The sequence below is a fragment of the Canis lupus genome, chromosome 36, assembly GCF_003254725.2.
Source record: "Canis lupus dingo isolate Sandy chromosome 36, ASM325472v2, whole genome shotgun sequence".
NCBI lineage: Eukaryota > Metazoa > Chordata > Mammalia > Carnivora > Canidae > Canis > Canis lupus.
The window spans coordinates 27,715,771-27,735,438 of NC_064278.1; the positions used below are offsets into that span (position 1 = coordinate 27,715,771).

General features: G+C 43.0%; 1 protein-coding gene across 1 annotated transcript in view; it reads left to right on the forward strand.

The window, feature by feature from the left end:
- ZNF804A (zinc finger protein 804A) overlaps nt 1-17,349 on the forward strand; it is a 273,850-nt gene extending 256,501 nt beyond the window's left edge. The window contains exons 3-4 of the mRNA XM_025460466.3: nt 11,394-11,524; nt 13,693-17,349. Of these exons, the coding sequence (XP_025316251.1) occupies nt 11,394-11,524; nt 13,693-16,936 (3,375 nt within the window). The 3' untranslated portion in view covers nt 16,937-17,349. The remainder of the gene's footprint in view (nt 1-11,393; nt 11,525-13,692) is intronic.
- Nucleotides 17,350-19,668: the final 2,319 nt, after the last annotated feature.

The following is a 19,668-nucleotide window of genomic DNA, read 5'->3' on the forward strand; positions in this document are numbered from 1 at the left end:
ATGTGAAATGATAAGTCATTGGCAATTAAATATATAAATATCTTTGAGACAGACAAAAAGAGTAAAAGGTCTATCTATATCTTATTGTATTTCCCATGGGTTTTGACTATTTATTGTCCTATATATATTATTTTTCCCTATATTTATACCAAAGAGATGATAAAAATATTAATCCACAAATATTTCATGTTCTTAAAAATCAGTTACATAAAAATTCACCAGTTTAATTATATCCTTTTTATTGGGTTATATTGAATTACTGGTTCATGTTGAGAGAGCTTAGAAATATTTGGACCAATTTAGTTATTTATTAGACCATAGATATGAGTATATGATGAGAGGATCCACATAATGGTAATTTTTGTTTCAGTTTTAAAATATATCTAATTTTAGTATTTCAAATTTAAGTTTAAAAATCTCTCCTCAAAATAAAAGTAAAACACTCTAGTAAGAAAAAAAAATGGAAAAATACTATATCATGGAAAATGAAAGTACAATTTTTCTGATTTTATGCAAGAGAAATATCAACATTTTGCATATTTTCTGGCACTTGTACTCTACAGATGCAGATACATTTGATTATATTAAAAATTATTAGCATGCTATTTAAAAAATAGTATAATACAACAATATTTATAACATTCTACAGTTCTTATTGGTAAGAGCTGTATGGTATTTCCTTTTAAAATCAAATCATATTTTTTAATTATTTTTCAATTTCAGATCCCTCAAGTTGTTTATTTTTAAATATAAGTGTCAATATTTCTTATACGGGAGTTTCCATTGCTTTCCTTGTACTACCAGAGATGTTATTGAGATTTTTGTTAGTAAATTCTCAAAGCTTCCTATTGTACGAGGAAATTAATCACTGCCATCCTGTGCCAATTCAATTTGACAAGCATTCATGAGCACTTACAATGCACGAGACACTTCTGATCCAGCACTTAAGAAAATGAACTGAATGGTTGGAAAATCAGTTTTAGACAGAACACATACAGATTACAAAGACTTTTATATTAGAACTAGAATGAATTTTTGTCCACAAAGAGAAACTTGAGTTAATGGAATCTAAAGAATGAGAGGCCTTGGGGAAAGATATTGTTCAGATCTGATATGCCATTAAGAGATTAGATGCTTTTAAAGCTGCCATGAGAAATGTCCAAATGATACACATTCATGATAGTAATGGGAAAAGAAATTTTAAAAAGAATCTTCCACAGGTTCACTCAGCATAATGCCATTGATTAAATAATGACTAGAAGGAAATGACACAATGAGGTGTGATACCATTCACTTGAATGTCTTAACCTTCTCTGAAGAAATTTATTTGCTAATATTCTAATAGGACCCACTGCATAGTGTCTTCCAAGAGAGCTAAACTGATTCAGGAAATAGAGATGGTGATTGAGTTGTAATTCTTTGAGGGTGTCACTTCTATGTAAGATTGCAATCATACTTAGTTTTTCAAAAGCCATTGAAAATAGTTCTTGGTAGAAACAATTCTCGGGAATTCAAAAGAAATTTTAAGCTTGCGGAAATAGTGATAGTGGGTGATGTATTAACTTACTAAGAAATACAAAACTAGGAACACAAGTATTGGAGCAATTCAAAGCAGTCATGGATTTACTTGTAGAAGGGAAACCACCTAACAAGGTAGTTCTTAGTATCCTTCTAAATATATAAATTATTTACTATCATCCAAATCCCGCAAAGATGATGGCATTGAGAACATTGATCTTAGAATGTAAAAAATGGAAAGAAGTTTAGATATTTTCAGCATCTTCATCTGTAGAGAAAAAGGTCTAAGAATATGAAGTGAATTATCCAGTCACACATCTACTAGCATGTTATATAAATTAAATTATATATAAATTAAGATTATATTCAACTGCAGGTAAGAGGAAACTCAAATAAGTTGTTTGTTTGTTTGTTTGTTTGTTTGTTTGTTTGTTTTTTCTCCAAAACTACATAACTAATTGGTCCAAGGATGATGCAGTAATTCAATGATGCTTTTAGGGAATAGGAATCTTATTTATTTTTTGTTCTGTTATCTTTAGCATCTTAGACCTTCTCTGCCAAGCTGACAGCCTCACAACTGAAAGATGGCTGCTGCCCTGCGCATCTAAGTGTCACAATTACACATGGCTAGGGAGCAAATGACATGGTTACAAAAACAAAACAAAACAAAACAAAAAAACAGAAAGGGAATTTTTCTTCTAACAAGACTTCCCTTTTAAAAATGTTTCTTCGGGGACCTCCTCCTCAAAGACATTTGCCTACAATTCAGTTGCTGAGGGTTGCATCATCTTGCTACTCTTATTTCCAAAGGAGGTTGGAATTTTTTACTATTTTGGTTGAGTCCTTTTCTTAGCTCCCAAATTGGAATTCTGTTAATAATGAAGGAGAAGGAGGGGCAACCTGGGTGGCTCAGCGATTGAGCGTCTGCCTTCACCTCAGGTGGTGATTCTAGGGTCCTGGCCTCGAGTCCCACAGGGAGTCCCTGCTTCTCCCTCTGCCTGTGTCTCTGTCTCTCTCTGTGGGTGTCTCTCAGAAATAAATAAAATCTTAAAAAAAAAATAATGAAGTAGAAAGATATAATTGATAAAATGAAGGCAAACTGCAATTGATAAAATGAAGTATCACAGAGAGGCTCCCCATTCTCTGGTGAAAAACTGTATGATTCAGAGTTCTCCAGAGAAACAGACCTATGTATGCACTCATATATGTGGAGGGAGAGATAGATGATAGACGGATGACAAGGAGAGATTTTAAAGAATTTGCTCACACAGCTGACAAGCCCAAAATTGTCAGGGAAGCCCACTAGCCCAGAAAACCAGGAGAGAGTTGATGTTACAGCCTCAAGTCCAAAAGCTGGCTGGAGGTATCCTTCATCACCAGGGACTTCAGTCTTCCCTCTTAAGGCCTTCAACTGATTGAATGAATTGTGGAAAGTAATCTGCTTGCTAGGATTTAGTGAGTAATCTGATTACTCATCCGATTTACATGGTAAGCTGATTCGAAAAGTTTTTTTCATAGTGACATTAAGACATTCGGCCAAATCCTCGGCTTTGACCAAATATTGACCAAAAATGATGGCTAGCCAGATTGACATACGCTCAACTATCACGGGTCCACTCCTTGTCAACTTCTCACCTGCATGCATCACTTTCAACTACAGTGAATCTCCACATAAAGGTAATGACAGGTCACATGCTGCCTAACGTGATCCAGCTCTCCTGCGTACAACCCAAAACACGCTCACTCTTGAGAAGAGGATGCAAAGTGGTCGGGTGGTGTTCACTCTTCTCTCTGATACCCTAGAACTGTAATACCCTGATGTAACATTAATATTTAAATACTAGAATGTAAATTTGATACATCTTAGGTTATATAATAAGAGGATAAAGGAGGAAAAAAATAAAGGTTATATGTATTCATAAACATCCATATCCACGATATATATTCATATCCATAATAAAATGTGGAAGAAATGCCCATGACAGCTATAGTCCTCATTTCTGTGTCTAATCACATGGTTGTTGTTGGTCTTTAAAACTGCCTTCTTCCACCACCTATTCCCTTTGCCCTCGGCAAGAACCTCAGCTGGTTGTGGTTCTTTCCCTTGTGGAGTGACTCCAGCTTTCATTCCGCATGCATATGTGGCCTAATAATAACTCTGCCTGCTGTTGGGTTGTTGTAGCTCTCCGTTGACTGTAATCACAGGACCTGGGGATTCCAGGAGACGTCAAAAGGGATCTCCTGCATTCCAGACATAATTCCCCATCCCTTCCTTGTGGAGTGGCACCGCCTTTTCCTCTTGATGATCAGGATATATCATCTCACCCAACACACGAACTACCTTCGCTGCCTGTGGATTCAGCGTCGTGAAGAGTCTAAAGTGGTGACGTAGTAGATTTTACTTCCAGCTCAGTGGAATCCTTGATGTGTCTCCTGATGGATTTGTTCCAATTCCCGCCAGCAATTGGAACTATGACTTCTAGGCCAGCCGCACGTAAGGTTGTGGGTACAGAAAGCCAAAAATTTGCTAGTAGATCACTAGGGGTAATCCTGAGGGGTGCCAACCCTATTTCTACCACCTTTCAATCTAGTTAGGAGAGAAATAGTACCATTTGCTGGACACAGATTTGGAGCATACATAACCTCCTCCATAATGGTTGCTCCAGCCCCGCAAGATATTGTCACCAACTCCGAGCTGTGACTGAGTCTTCCAAGGGCCATTCCACCATTCTGTCAAACCAGCTGCTTCGGGATGGTGGAGAACACAAGAAGACCAGTGAAGTCCATGCACATGGGCCCACCGCCCCACTTTATTTGCTGTGAAGTGAGTTCCTTGATCAAAAACAAGGCTGAGTGGAACACCATGATGGTAAACAAGGCATTTCGTAAGTCCATGGACTATAGTTTCGGAAGAAGCATCACATGGAGGAATGACAGATGTGTCTCCAGAGTACAAATGTGTTCTAGGAAGAACAAAACACTGTCGTTTTCATGAAGGAAGCTGTCCTAATTTAATCAGCCTGCCACCAAGGTGGATCACCCCTGGGAATGGTGCCATATTCAGGGCTCACTGGTTTTTTGTGTGTGTATTTGTTTTGTATCAACTTTTTATTTATTTATTTTTTTTAAAAAATTGTAATTGAAGTAAAGTTGGTGTACAACATTACATTAGTTTTAGGTGTACAACATAATGACCTGACATCATAAAATGATCACCGTGCTAAGTCTGTCACCAGACAAAGCCATTACAATATTGTCCACAATGTTCCCTATGCTGTACTTACTGGCGACGTAATTTATTTTATAACTAGGAGTCTGTACCCTTTAATCTTCTTTACCTGTTTTACCCCGTATCTCATCCACGTCCCCCATGGTCACAACCAGTTCGTGCTCTGTCTTTATGAGTATGATTCTGTTTTGTTTTCTTTGTTCTTTTGTTTTGGCTCAGCACTGATTTCTGTTGCGGGCAGATCGTGCTCTCAGCAGGGGCTAGAGCCAGGCAAGTCCATGTTGCTGAGCCCAGGTGTAACCACCATCCCTGCCACCATGGCCACTTTGTTCAGGAGCTCGTTGGGCAGTGACAGGGCTGGCTGAGGAGAGAGGCTAGCTGGCATCCACAAAACAGGTTCTCTTATCTACATAACTATAAACATCCTCTTCTGCTGAGGGGACCCTTTGTGGAGCATTCACATGAGACACAAGTATCTTCAAGTTCTTAGTCCATTCAGAGGGATCTAGCCACTTACCTCTTCCCCAGACCTCCTGGTCACTACTTTTCCAATTATGTTCCTTCCAAGTTTCTAACCAGCCATCCCGCCCATGGGCCATGGCCCAGGAATCAGTGGATCTCTTCTGGCCACCTCTCCTCCCAAGCAAAATGATCAAGGTTCACCGCTCCAAATGCTGTCCGTGGGAAGGACTTCCTTCTATCGCTATCTTTCGAGGATGTCCCACGGATGGGCCGGAGTGCTGCAAGGTCCACTCTTGGGTGGTGCCTGCGTATAGTGCGGAACCATCTGGAAAGTAGGCCTGAGTTTCCTCCTCCTCTGTCATCTGTCACTTGCCCGGTGGTGTAGTTCAGACAAGTCTTTTCCCAGCCCTTTGTAAACTTGCAGCTCAGGAACATCAGCACTCCCATGCAGCGGAGAGCAATAACCGAAACGAAATAACCTGCGCTTCGCTGCGACTTCCACTCTGACGGTTCTGCGGTTCTTTACTCAAATATCACCTCAACGAGAAGACACACCTTCTGTGAGAGGCACACCCCCAAGTCGACCCCCCAGTGAGTCTTTCTGTGAATGCGGATAGAGAACTGTGATTTGTTTCTAACTGATAAAATACTTGAAAAAGGCGATGGGACGTCACCCCATTAATCGGGTTGCGCTGTATAGACCGTGTTAGATGAGGCTCAGTCTTAGCAGCACGGAGGCACCTCCTTGCTGAAGGTGAAGCAACTGCCAGGTTGTAAGCTGGCTTGGGAATGGGCTGCAGGGCAAGAGACTGCTGGGGCCTCCGGTGGCTGAGAGTGGCCCTGGCCGTCGGGGAGTCGGAAGTCCTACCACCACAAGGAAATGGATTCTACTAACAACTTCCAGGAACTTGGGAGATGATTTTTTTCCAAGACCAACCTTCAGAGGAGGATGCACAGAGGAGGATGCAGCCTGGCCAACCAACCTGTTAATCACGCAAAGTGTAGGCCTGCAGACCTACAGACACGGTGAGGTAATAAATATGTCCTGTTTTAAGCTATTGAGTTCGTGGTGATTGTTAAGCAGAAACCGAAGAGTCACCTAGTAGGAAACCTTCCCCGGTCACTGCATTTGAACTTAGCAGGCCTCCCCCGGCCACGTGCACTCTCAGGTTGACTTTGTTTCTTCCCCCCGATCTCCTAAAATACCTGACTGACTTGCTTATGTGTCTTGATGTCTTTCTTTCTCGACTGTGATGAACATTTCAAGACACCAAGAGGCTTTTCTTTTCCCCCTCCTGTGTCACAGATGTATCGACCGTGCTTTAGAACAACAGCTGTCACATAATGTACCCTCAATTAATACTTGCTGAGAGATAAATGGGCATGTGCATCTCAGCCAAGTCAGCCCAACCTAAAAGCACAGCTTGAAAACGATATAGCAGAGCAAATAGAGGAGATAAATCACGGGAAACATTCTAGGAAATCCCGCTTCCAGTCCTGCTTCCACCATGTGATTCTGGGCCAGGCTCTAAAGTCTGCTCAGCTTCAGCTGTGTCTTCTCTGAATACGGATCATAACGCTCACCGTGCTGGCTCCTGTGTTTATTTTCAGAACCAAACGAGGTAACATATGCAATTTCGCTTAATACATTCTAAGGAACGGTATCGATTCTAGACGAAATGTGGGTGGCTAATATGTATACCGAAATACGCCAGCTCTCCCAGTAAAGGAAAGAATTAAAGGCCAAACATTAAGGATATATCATGTATTCCCAATCAATTAAACAAGTTAAGAGTGATGCTTCCCAATATTGGATATACTCTCACATCCTGCTGGGAGGGGTACAAAACTGCTCTAAAGTTAGGAACAGCACCTGGGGAGACCTCAGAAAGTGCCAATGTGTATCTTTTACTCCGGTAATTCTGTTTGCCGGAACCTGTAGAGAAGCGTACAAAATATGAGAATATTCACGAGGGTCTGGTTCGCAATTGTTAAAATGGGGCGATTTACCTAAATGCTAAGCACGGAATGATGAACTGTCAAAGTGGTTTCCTCTCTCCCTCCTTCTCTTTCTCCATCAGTCTTTGTCACGTTGCTTAAACCTTTGCCAGTCTCTGAAAACACCATCACTCCCCTGAGGCCAAGATCATCCTAACTTTCCCAACCATCCAATTCCATGACTTTCCTGAGACCGTATCTGAGGATCCATGACCGGGTTGCGCTTGTGACACTTTGGTCCTAATAGAAGTAAAATCCATGGAAACATAGAGTGGACCCTCTGAAATCATTGATTCTTTTTGTTTTTCCATTCTCTGTTTCTATATTTCGAAAAACACACATTGGATTTCTATGCGTGTGTACATTGTAATTCGTTTTGTGATCCTGGAGCTAGACCATATCTTCCCACAAATTCTTTTTAATGTTCTTCTTCTTTTCTTTTTTTCTTTTTAAAATATTTTATTTATTCATTCATGCAAGACAGAGAGAGGGAGGGAGTCAGAGACAGAGGGAGCTGAAGGCTCCCCGTGGAGCAGGGAGCCCGATGAGGGGCTCCATCCCAGGACCCTGGGATCAAGACCTGAGTCCAAGGCAAACGCTTAACTGAGTCCCCCAGGTGCCCTAACATCCTTCTAGTTTTCTATTCTTGCCGACTGTCATTTCTGTCCTGACATTTATCACTAAGAATTTCTTTTGAGTGACTGTCAATAAATTGTTTGGAAGATTTTCGAAAGAGCGTTGATATTTCTGTAAGTCTCACAGGTATTATCCAGTATATTTGTTTGTGTGGAACTTGAACTTACATTTTCCTTCCATTTGGCATTCTCAAAAGCATCTACTTGGTTTCTATTATTGACCTTTCCAAATTACTCTACTACATATAAAATATGATGCAGGAGTTTATTTATGCTGTGGAGAAATACAAGAAAGGATGTCAAGCCAAGGCTGGTAAATTCTAGTCTAAGACCAGCCAAAGTATTTGGGCAGGCCTATCTTCGTCGCAGCTAAATCCGACCATCACTGTTGGGCAAGCTCATTTACCTTGATATCACGTAGTGTGTCACTGAGATAAGAGAATGATGTGTCCATAGAGGGAGACTGGCAGCGACAGGGACACGTGAACGTAGCTTGGTGCTTCTGACAAGCTCGGTGGGACGAAAGCAACATTTATGTCCTAAATATCCACAGTTCTCTAAATACGCATCAACAGCTGACTCTAGCCATGTCGAGTACTCACTTCTCAGAAAGCGCAACAGTGCTGGCATCTGATAACTGATGGGCTCCTTGATCTTTAACTACGAGCTCAATGAGAACAGGTTAATTCAAATCCTAATGGTTAATTTGAAATAGTAAATAGGAAAATTCTTGGCATTTCATATACCTGCTTTAGGAAATCTTTGCTTTTTATTAGAAACAATATACTTTTAACCTACTATTATACAACACACACATATATATACTACTATTTTATATATATATATATATATAAATTCATGTGTATCCTAAAGATTTTATTAAAATTGAGTCTAACTTTCTTATTTGTCATCTGTAGTCTCCTAGCAGATCTTGTAGGAAATATATTATTTCAATTTGTTAAGATATCAATATTTATAAATAAGAGTTTAAAAAAACTTTGAACATTAATTCTTATGTTGGTATTTAAACTCTTTTCTTTCTCTCTCTCTCTCTCTCTTTTTTTTTTTGTTTTGTTTTGTTTTGTTTTGTTTTGTTTTTGGCCTTATTTCATTTGGCACTCTGGTTCTTTTAAATATTTATTTCAGAGAATCTGGCTTCTGTTTCCTTTCACATTCTCTGTTAGCATCTTCTTCTTAGCACCCAAACCCTCTCTTGATTGAACGCGCCTCTGTCTTACAATGGCAGGTAGTATATCTCAGTAAACCTGAGGCCACTCGATTGTGCACATCAAATAAGTCACCAAGTCTGCTTTTTCTCCCTACTGCTACTGTCTTAGAAAGGCTCTTAGTGTTTCCTGCTTAGACCATCGTAATATCCCACTTAGGCATCCTCTGTCTTTCAACTTGTTCCATGGCAAGATTTCATGCATACTGATGCCAAATGGTTCTTGATAAAATGAAAATCCCATTGTAGCGCTGCATTGTTTAAACTCTCCTAAAGTGACAGACAGGTTTGGTTTGCTTAGACCCTGTAATTCACCAGTTCTCATCACTTCCGCACATTCAATCTGCTTTAACCATACTTCTCTCTCTACTTGCATTTTTTTTAGAATATGCATGCTCCTATTTCTACATTTACACAAGATTTTCCTAAAATATTTTCTCACCTCTAACATCCAACCCTTCTTCTTCATGCTTTTTTTATATCTTTGAAGATCCAAATCAGATGTCATTTTTCCCAGATAGCCTTCTTGGGATTTTTGGGGGCTCTCCTTTTCTGTCCTTATGTTGCATGATAAAAATACCTCAATCAATAATTGCTGTTATCTCTTCCTGTGTGTGTTCTCTTCTTATTTCTGCAAAATGCATATATGTATATGCTCACATACATTTACCCAGTGACAGACACACAGACACTGGCCTTAATCTTTTCTTTATAATCCCAGCCATTCAACAGAGTGAATGCATAACCTCAGTAATTGTCAGTTGAGTAAGTCTTGGTATGACTTCAAAGTTATGGGAAATAGAGATGACCAAGATTATGAATATCTAAAATTTAGAGCTAAATATTCTTGCCCTACTATACTCTAATTCTAGATCTTATAAATGATCAATAGTCTATATTATTTTAATAATTATTCTTTATTCCGGAATAACCTTGTATATATATGTATAGATACACACCTTATATAAGTCCCATCAGTTAAAATATTAGAGATTATTTGAAGCTTAAGCTATGGTCCCAAGTAGGTGAAATTAAGTAGGTGTACTTCAGGGTCATCAGGAGTCTAACATTATTTCATCATTATGACTAACTTTTTTTGAGGTGAGAAATTTCTTAATTTGGAGGATTTAAGTGATTCACATATAAATCAACAAATATTTATTGAGCAGGTATTTTATATACCAGGCACTGTTCTAAGCCCCTGACATTCGTCAGTGTATGTGTAGAAGTCATTCATTAAGACTTTGTTCAGGGATCCCTGGGTGGCTCAGCAGTATAGCGCCTGCCTTCAGCCCAGGGCATGACCCTGGGGACCCAGGATCGAGTCCCCCATCGGGCTCCCTGCATGGAGCCTGCTTCTCCCTCTGCCTGTGTCTCTGCCTCTCTTTCTCTCTCTGTGTCTCTTATGAATAAATAAATAAAATCTTTTAAAAAATACTTTATTCAGTCACCTCATAAAAAAGTGATTAGTGTATGCTTTATGCTCTTAGAGTCGTATTTAAAGACTGACATATCACAAAGGCGTCACACCATGAGCCTTCATGAGAAAAAATAGGACTTTAATTGTTTTTAATAAGTATAAACTTTCTCGGTGGAAGACTATAGTGAAAAGATTTGGGGCATGGGACCACTTTGGTGTCTCTTAAATCATGCCACATACATGGCTATTTATCTATTCAAGTTGACATCCTCTTTTTCTGGCCAAAACTTATTCAACCCCAAAAATGAGCTCCTTTAATACAGATGAAAAATATGCCAAATATAAAACAAATTTCTAAAGAGCACTATCACTTTTCTTCCCAGATATTGAATTATTTGGGAAATGTGCCTGATATTTGAGGGGAGGGATTGTTCTAAATCACGTTAGTAGAGGTTACTTGCTTTATGGATTAACATAAAACATTTACTCTTCTTAGAAAATATGAAAGGGCCCAGTACCAATCTAATATACAGCACATCAAAAATGATGAAATTTATTATATATAACTGAAATATACAAGCGAATTAAATTTGTTTGAAAACTCTAACACTTCCATGTGAATTAGGCACAGGACCTTGGCAGAAAAGGCAGTAAACAGAGATGAAAGTTGTCAATTCCAATTTATCTAAGGCTTAGGTACATCCTTAATGTAATGTAATAATATGCACTGGCATTTTCACAAGCCAAAGGTACAAAAAATATTTTTTCTAGAAGCGAATTGTCACAAATGTATTTTCCTCACATGAGGTCAAAGATAATGTACTGGAAAATACCAACAATAACAACAGTAACTTTAACATTGCCATAGAGCCAAATGCTATTAATCATTTCCATATTTCTTAATAGAGGCTCAAAGAACTGAAACAAAGGGAATTTGCTCGAAATGTAGCATCTAAATCCAGGAAAGATGAAAGAAAACAGGAAAAGGCACTCCAACGCCTGCACAAGCTGGCCGAGCTAAGAAAGGAAACTGTGTGGTGAGTGTGCAATGAAATCTTGTTTTCTTAAAACATAATGACCAGAAAAAAAAAAAAAAAAAAAAAAAAACCACACACACACAAAGAAATAAAGGACACAATTCTATTTATTTCTTTCTGTACCCAGGATAAGAGGCTAACATTTTCATGGCTTTCTGTGGGCTGTAGACAGGAATTTGAATTTGAATTTTATGGAAACACTTGCTTAATGTACATTTCAATAAACAGCCAATATTCCTTTAGTTTTACTTTTCAAAGAAAAATTAATTTCACATTACTCTTCTATTTACACTTAGTTAAAAGCCACTCTGTTTCTTAGCGGAAATTCAAAATATTCTGTTGAAGAAAAGAACAAAGCACCCTATCATGACCTTTGTTATAAAAGGGGTTTTAAGAGGAAATATTTTAAAAATTTTAAAATTTGGAGAACTTTTATCTGAAAGTATCTTTTATTAAAAAAATAGAGGTTAGGAAGGCCCTATGAACTTCAGAGGCTAGTCAATATTAATTTCACTGTCAATGAACAGTCACAACTGTTAGAAGTTCAAAGCTCTTACATTTTGACCTGCTTCTAACAGTAAACAGTTATACTGTTATAATTCAGAATTTACAATTCAGGCCAGGAAGCAGTCATAAAAAGAAGACAACTTTTTAGAGTGCTCTCCCCCCCTTCCCCCAAATAAATGGGGCTCTCTTATTATTGTTTAAAATAAAACTATTTTATAGGAGATCTGTTTTAAACTGAATGTAGTGTTAGGGAATATATTGCCATAATAACATTCTTTGGGATGTCAAGTTTAGAAAAATCAAAATAAAATTTAAATGTATTGTGAATCCTCTAGGGCACCGTTAAAAACAAACATAACTGCTATTCAGTCGTACCAACCAGATCTTTTTCCTCTTTGTAGTAAAAATTATACGAGGTACAAGGTAATGTTATAGAGAATCATAGGGCCTATGCAATTTAACGTCCTATAAGTAGCATTTGCAAATGTACATTTTAATATATTGAGAGAACTAGCGTTAATAGAAAGATACACACAAGAAGCAAAAAGAAGCAAAACTTCTCATCTAAATTACTTTCCTCAGTAACAGTTCATATTTCACAGCACACACACACACACACACACACACACACACACTTTTCCCATTAATTTGGGGGCCTCTAAAGATGTGCAAAATAAGAACCGGCATTGTTTCTTAATGTCAAATATAGCCATGAGACAGCCCATCGTGGTAGAGATTAGATAAAGAAAACAGTCAACTGAAAAAATTAGGGGCCATTTATAACTTCTTTTTTTTTTTAATTTATAACTTCTAAGAAACTAAACTTAATAGGCTGGAAAATTCTGCACAGCATGATTCTGTTCGGGCAAAGATGCTATGTAGGTGGCTCCTTCTTTATATGCCACCCAGTGTAGCTCTTTTGATTGAGAACCCACTATGTAACGTGTACTGCAATGCCAAATAAATAGAAATTACATCTTAAGTAAATAGCCTTTTGTCCTATACCTACTGTATATTACGATATTATTTAAAATTCTAAAGTTACTGTTATCTCTTACTTAGTTTTGCACCGTAGCCTTCTACTTGGCCCCGTGTTCAAGTCAACGACTGTTACCGTGAAAGAAAATCGTAATGAGATTTCCCAAAGAGTTGTCGAGGATCCAGTTAATAACCAGTGTTCACTGGTTGAATGGAAATGTTGACCTGAATTCTCAGCTTTTCTGTTTTTTTTTGTTTTGTTTTGTTTTGTTTTAGCTTTCTTCATAGTCTCCATACGGTCTTAATGATGTTAAGTCTTTGTAAATTTAAATAATTTTATTTTAACGATTCTACAGATCCTCCAAGATACCTGAAGAGGCCCTGAGGCTAAAGAATCTTGGTCAGTAAGAACTCAGGAGAGCACAGGAATGTCCTTGACCTGCTGCTAACAGCTACAAAGGTCAACCTCAAAATGGGTGTCCCCAAGTTATCCCAAACAATAAGCAGTAACTAAATGCTGTCATCGCAGTGCTATGGGAGGGAACTGAACTATATGAAAGTAATTCTCTCATGAAGGTCTTAAAATTTGAAAAAGAAATCCTATAATGACATTTATCCCATATAAATGTGTGGATGTTTTTCCTCAGAGGTGTTCTGTCTAATATACACTTTTCTTTTTGTAGCGCTCCTGGAAGTGGCCCCATGTTCAAGTCAACAACTGTTACTGTGAAAGAAAATTGTAGTGAGATTTCCCAAAGAGTTGTCGTGGATCCGGTTAATAACCAGGAAGATTTCAAATACACTCTGATTCATAGTGAAGAGACTACTAAAGATGTTACCACCGTCGCTGCAGATCCAGAAAGTGCGAATAATCATACAGCAAAAAATAACCAACGTGGGGATCAAGCCCAAGGAATTCACAGACACAAAATTGGCTTTTCTTTCGCATTTCCGAAGAAAGCGTCCGTAAAGCTGGAGTCCTCAGCTGCAGCCTTCTCTGAATACAATGATGATGCCTCTGTGGAAAAAGGATTTAGCAGAAAAAGTAGATTTGTCCCTGGTGCCTGTCATCTTCAACTATCTTCACCAACAGATGTGCTTTTGAGTTCTGAGGAGAAAGCTAACTCTTTCCATCCACCAGAAGGAACGTGTGCGGACAAAGAAAGTGCTCAAACTCAAGAGATGAAAGAAGTTTCTAGTGAGAAAGATACATTTTTATTACCTTCACTTTGCCAGTTTCCACGCCCTTTATCTTCTGATGTAGATAACTGCCAAAACTCAGTCCCATTGGCAGATCAAATACCCCTGGAAGATGCTGTTATTAATGAAGACGTGCCTATGAGCGATAACGGTTCCGGGGTGTCAGGAAGGAAGTCCACAGGCCTTGACTTAGCGAGTGATGGTGCGTCCTTGCAGGCTACCACAGAGGAAAATGGTAAGGACAGGGGGGCGTCTGTAGTTGAAGGTGCGAATAAAGATTATGGTCCTGAGATGATGTCGACCCCTTCAAATTCTGAAGAGGAAAACATAACCTTACATAAAAAATCAGATTTAGGGAAGAGACCGTGTGAGCCGTTCGTACCCGTACTCAACAAGGACGGGTCCACAGTCCTTCAGTGGCCATCAGAGATGCTGAGTTACACAGCCACTCAGCCACCCGTGTCCTACAGCTGCAATCCTCTCTGTTTTGACTTCAAGGCCACCAAATTAAACAGCAACCTAGATAAAAATAAGCTGCCCTCGACTGACCCTCCTTTCCAGCAGAAGGCAGAAGACATTTGCAAGAGACCGGTTTCCGAAAGCAAGAGCGTGTCTCCGGCAGGACATGCAGGACTCCCTGATGGTGACGTCGGAGGGGCCGGACATGAGTGCTCCCGAGTCGCTCCTCTTTTGGTCGATGACACTCCCTCCAATAGCTGCAGATCTGGGAAAAATGAGACTCCGGGTCAGAGGAAGAGAAGTGTTTCCTGTAGGATCAGAAAAACAAAAAAATACAAGCTCACCAGGAACCAGGTGGAACAGGACACTCTGGACGAGAAATACACCACCACAAGGTCGAAGGGTACCCACGAACACTGGTTCCGTAAAAGCAGAAGGAAGAAGAAGAGGAAAAAGTTGTGCCAGCGTCACCGCGGGGAGAAAACCAAAGAACCAGAAATTCACTTCAAGGTGGAATCGGGAAGTACTTACACTGACCCCACTGGGAAAAATCCGCCGGAAACCAGTTGGGGACAGCGGCAGGTGGCTGCAGGGCAGCCCTCGGACTCCCATCAGTTACCTGGGAAAAGGCCCAAGCCCTGGTCCCCGAGCTTCAGCGACAAGGAGGGCGTGGGTCGAGCCGCGGGCGCCGGATGCCCCAGCAGGGAGGCCCGCAGCTCCAGGCATCAGTGCGCAAGGGACGCGGTGGCCCTGGACGTGGCATCCAGTCCCGGGGCGCGCGCGGGGAGGCGCAGCCCAGCCACCTGCGGGGCGCCCTGCGGCTGGAGGCCCGGGCCGCCCACCTGTGACCCGCTCCCCAGGGGCCAGGCGCCCCCCGGCCCCCACAGCCAGGCCGTCAAGAGGGGCTACCACTCCCTCCTCAGCGAGCCCGAGCGGCCCCACCGAAAGCGCAGGCCACACTCCTCTTACTCCTCGGACGAAAGCTTAAGTCGACGACCCAGTCGCTCGCCCGAGGAGATGCTGAGAGCGCCCCGCGCCTCGGGCCCCCGGAAACCCAAGAGGAAGCGCCGGAGGAAAAGAGGCAGCAGGTTCCACGTGGGGTCGGAGGCTCCCGACCTGCGGGAGGAAGGGGGGTCTCCCAGCAGAGGCGATTCCCCCTTAGGCCCCCGGGATGAGGCCGTAAGCGAAGCCTCAAACGGGGAAACTAAGCCACAGGGCGGTGCGGGAGCTGCGCGGAGGGCAGAGCGCGCGGGGGCAGCGGGTGCAGCGGGGGCAGTGCGTGCAGCAGGTGCAGCGTGTATAGCAGGTGCAGCGGGTACAGCAAGTGCAGCAGGTACAGCGCGTGCAGCCAGTATAGCAGGTGCAGTGCGTGCATCAGGTGCAGCGAGTATAGCGGGTGCAGCGGGTGCATTGGGTGCAGCAGGTACATCGGGTGCAGCGGGTATAGCGGGTGCAGCGCATGCAGCAGGTGCAGCGAGTATAGCAGGTGCAGCAGGTGCACCGGTTGCAGCGGGTACAGCAGGTGCAGCAGAGGCCCGGCCCGCTTCGCCCCCCGGCGGCCCGCTGCCTCCCGAGGCCAGGGGGTGCCCCGAGCAGGTGCCGACGGGGGCCGCCCCCGCGGGACCTGCGCTCGCCTCCCCCGAGCTCGCCGCGGTCTACGCCGCCGGCGCCCCCTCGGAAGCCGCGCTGGGCCTCGCGCCGGTGGGACGCCGCGGCAGGGGGGCGGGGCGGAGCGCCCCGGGCGAGCGCAGCCCCCTCCAGGCGCCCGGCGGCGGCGGCGGCGGCGGCGGCTGCAGACAGCGTCCCCCGGGCCGGCTCCCCGCGGGCATCCTGGGCGCGCAGGACGGGCCCCCGGTGGCGGCCGCCGAGCCGGTCCTGGCGCCCCTGGCGTGGCCGGAGGCGGCGCTGCTGGTGCCGGTGGAGCCGCTGCGGAAGCTGCGCCGCCTGCCCTGCGAGCTGGGCCCGCACCTGGCGCCCGGGCTGCTGGCGGCCAAGGTGAAGCTGGCGCCGGCCGGGCCGCCCCCGGCGCTGGGCCCCCTGCACGCCGCGCCCTTCAAGGCGCTGCCGCCCCCGCCCGGCCCGGGCCTCGCCAGGCCGCCCCTGCCGCTCGTCGCCCTGGGCCTCCCGCCGCTGGCCGCGCCGCCCCTGCCCGTGCTCCCGGCCTCGGCGCTGCCCGCCCCGCTGGCCTGCCCGGCCCTGCCCCGCGCGCTCTTCCCCTCCCTGCTGCCCCCGCACGCGGCCGTCATCCCGCTGCAGCCGCTCTTCTAGCCGCTGCGCACGCCCAGGTGCAGCCGGGGCCCACCTGGCGCAGGTGCCCTCTGCTCCGCAGCTGCGCCCGGGCCGGCCGGCCCCTGACTGCCTCGCGCGGGATGCGCACCTGTTCACCGAGGCCCTGCAGAGCCCGCGGATGGGCACGACCCGCCTGCACATGCAGGTGGTGTCTTACGAGTAGGTCTGATGTACATAAAACCTATCGATGGCGCTGGGACCTATGGTGTCGGGTATGCTCCTGGGGGTTCTTTTCGGTTTGTTTCTGACCTTTGTGTATTGGCACCTCTTTCATGTTTATTAGACCAAGCTGATGGCACCACTACGTTTTGTACCATGTTCCTTGAAACTGTACATTCAGTGAAATATATCTCTTGCAATAAATTTTTTGTTAAGTATTTAAGTAAACCAAACCTTTGTTTTAGTTCGTTTTCGCTGTCTTGGGAACGTACGGTGACCCTGGGTTTTGGAGTTTCGTTGTTCCTTCTGTCCCCTGGCATCTCGGAGCCTCAGTGGCTCAACCTTTGGAGGCCTCTGCATACCGAGACTCTGACACCATCCTTGGGGATAAATAAGTACAACAGGTCCGCTCCGCTGGTTCCGTGCTGCTTACACCCAGAGCTTGCTCTAGTTCCCAAACCATCGGCCCTCCAGACAGTAAACCATGGAAATTCTGTTAAAGTAATGTTGGTGGGGTGGGGTGGGGTGAGGGGGGGGAGAATAACTCAAAAATATGCAAAGTACGTAGCATTCTTTCAGGAACTGTACGACAGCTCCAGTAGACCCGAAATAGCAAACAGCCAATATAAATTTGTACATTTTTGTATGTTAAAATTCTCAAATGTGTTATGCTTATTTTTGATGCAGGAAATATATGTATCTAATAATACGGGCACGGGGGTTCAGGAGTGGGTTTGATGAATAATAAATCACTCTCCGTATATCACGTCTTGGGCAGAACGGCATATGCACAGTCTGTATCTGGCTATGCTCTTACCTGAGAATCTGGAAGCGGGAAGGAGAGTAAATAAATAGCCCTTCCTTCTGCAAATCTTTCTAGTAGTCATGTTTGTATCACGTTTCCCAGTCGCTCAGGAACAGTCCATTCCCGCATCACCCTTCCAGATTCTGCTTTCCTGTTAATGACCTCCGCGTGATCCTTCACTCAAGGGCTTCTACATGCACTGGAGAATATAAATATCCCACAGAAAACCGGGAACATCACACTCTTCTGATGTGTATGCCTCCAATCCGGCCCACGCCACTTGGTAAAACCAAGTCTACGTGCCTGACAGAGAGGGTTCACCTGACCACGTGCCAACGATAGAGGACTGCGGCCGCCCAGCTATGAATCCCGGCATCAGAGAGGACAACCGAGTCCCTCCAAAGGGAGGGTGACATTTAAGGGATGCCCTACTGAGAAAATGCTATTTCCTGTGTCTACTGTAGGACTGGGTCACCCTAAATAATATTAAGCAGAAAGTCATGTTCCCGTAACAGAATAATCTATATTAAACTCTATTTTTAAAGAGAGAAATAAGGGGGGAAAATCTAGGCTGTTTACTTTCTTGATTATTTGCCATAATCATTGATTTCAATGCTTTCCTGAAAAATGGTTGTGAGACTGCGTCTGCCCTTTTCATGATTGATAAATAAGAAGATAAAAATAGTAAGGGAAGCAATTCCATTTCAAATGCTCTGAGATAACACGTTCCCAAAATGGGCACTAAAATTGGAACAGATGATTTTTCCCGAAGCAAAATGTTTGAAACTACCTTTGAAAATAAAATAGATGGGCACACCTACTGGGGAATGCTGACCCAGTTTGTTTTTTAATTTGTCAGATCAGGATCATTGCTCCTGCTGCTTAAAATCAAACCAAGTGCTGGGCTTTAAAATATGCAGATTTTCTCTCTTCTTTTTGTCATCTTCTGACTCTCATCCCACTAGTTCATCTCTTACCTCTTGTTCTTGCTCTTTTTTATTTTTTTTAAGATCTTTTATTTATTCATGAGAAACAGAGAGAGAGAGAGAGGCAGAGAGAGAGAGAGAGGCAGAGACACAGGCAGAGGGAGAAGCAGGCTCCATGCAGGGAGCCCGACATGGGACTCGATCCCGGGACCCCAGGATCCTGTCCTGGGCTGAAGGCAGGTGCTAAACCACTGAGCCCCACAGGGATCCCTTGTTCTTGCTCTTTAGGTCCTTTTACCTTTGATCTTTTCCTTCTCAGTTTCATTATAGACCTCATTTGTGTGTATGCGTATCTCCCGCTTTTGTTTCTTCATGTTACCATTCCTTTTATTTATTTTTTCTTCGATTCTACGGCTCTCCTAACATTCCTTTTTGTTAAATGAGCTAGTCAGGTCAGGCGTACTCAACTCTGTGAGCCCTAACAGATTATACTTGATTACTTATAATCGACCTATGGGGCTAGATGATGGAGATTTCTGAAAAGTTTGAGGAAGGAAGTTGTCAGTTAAAACTATTGAAACTCAACTTGACAGATGACTTAATTGCTTCCATGGACATCAATGGCTGGAGAAGAGATGGATGGTAGGTAAGCACGTCAAAGCCATTCTGATTATAAATGTCTCATCTAAATAAATAAATAAATAATAAATAAATAAATAAATAAATAAATAAATAAATAAATAAATAATTCATCTAAATAGTTGACATATCTGATCGGATATTGCCGCTTTGTAATACAGATGCATCTGGTATACACTGGG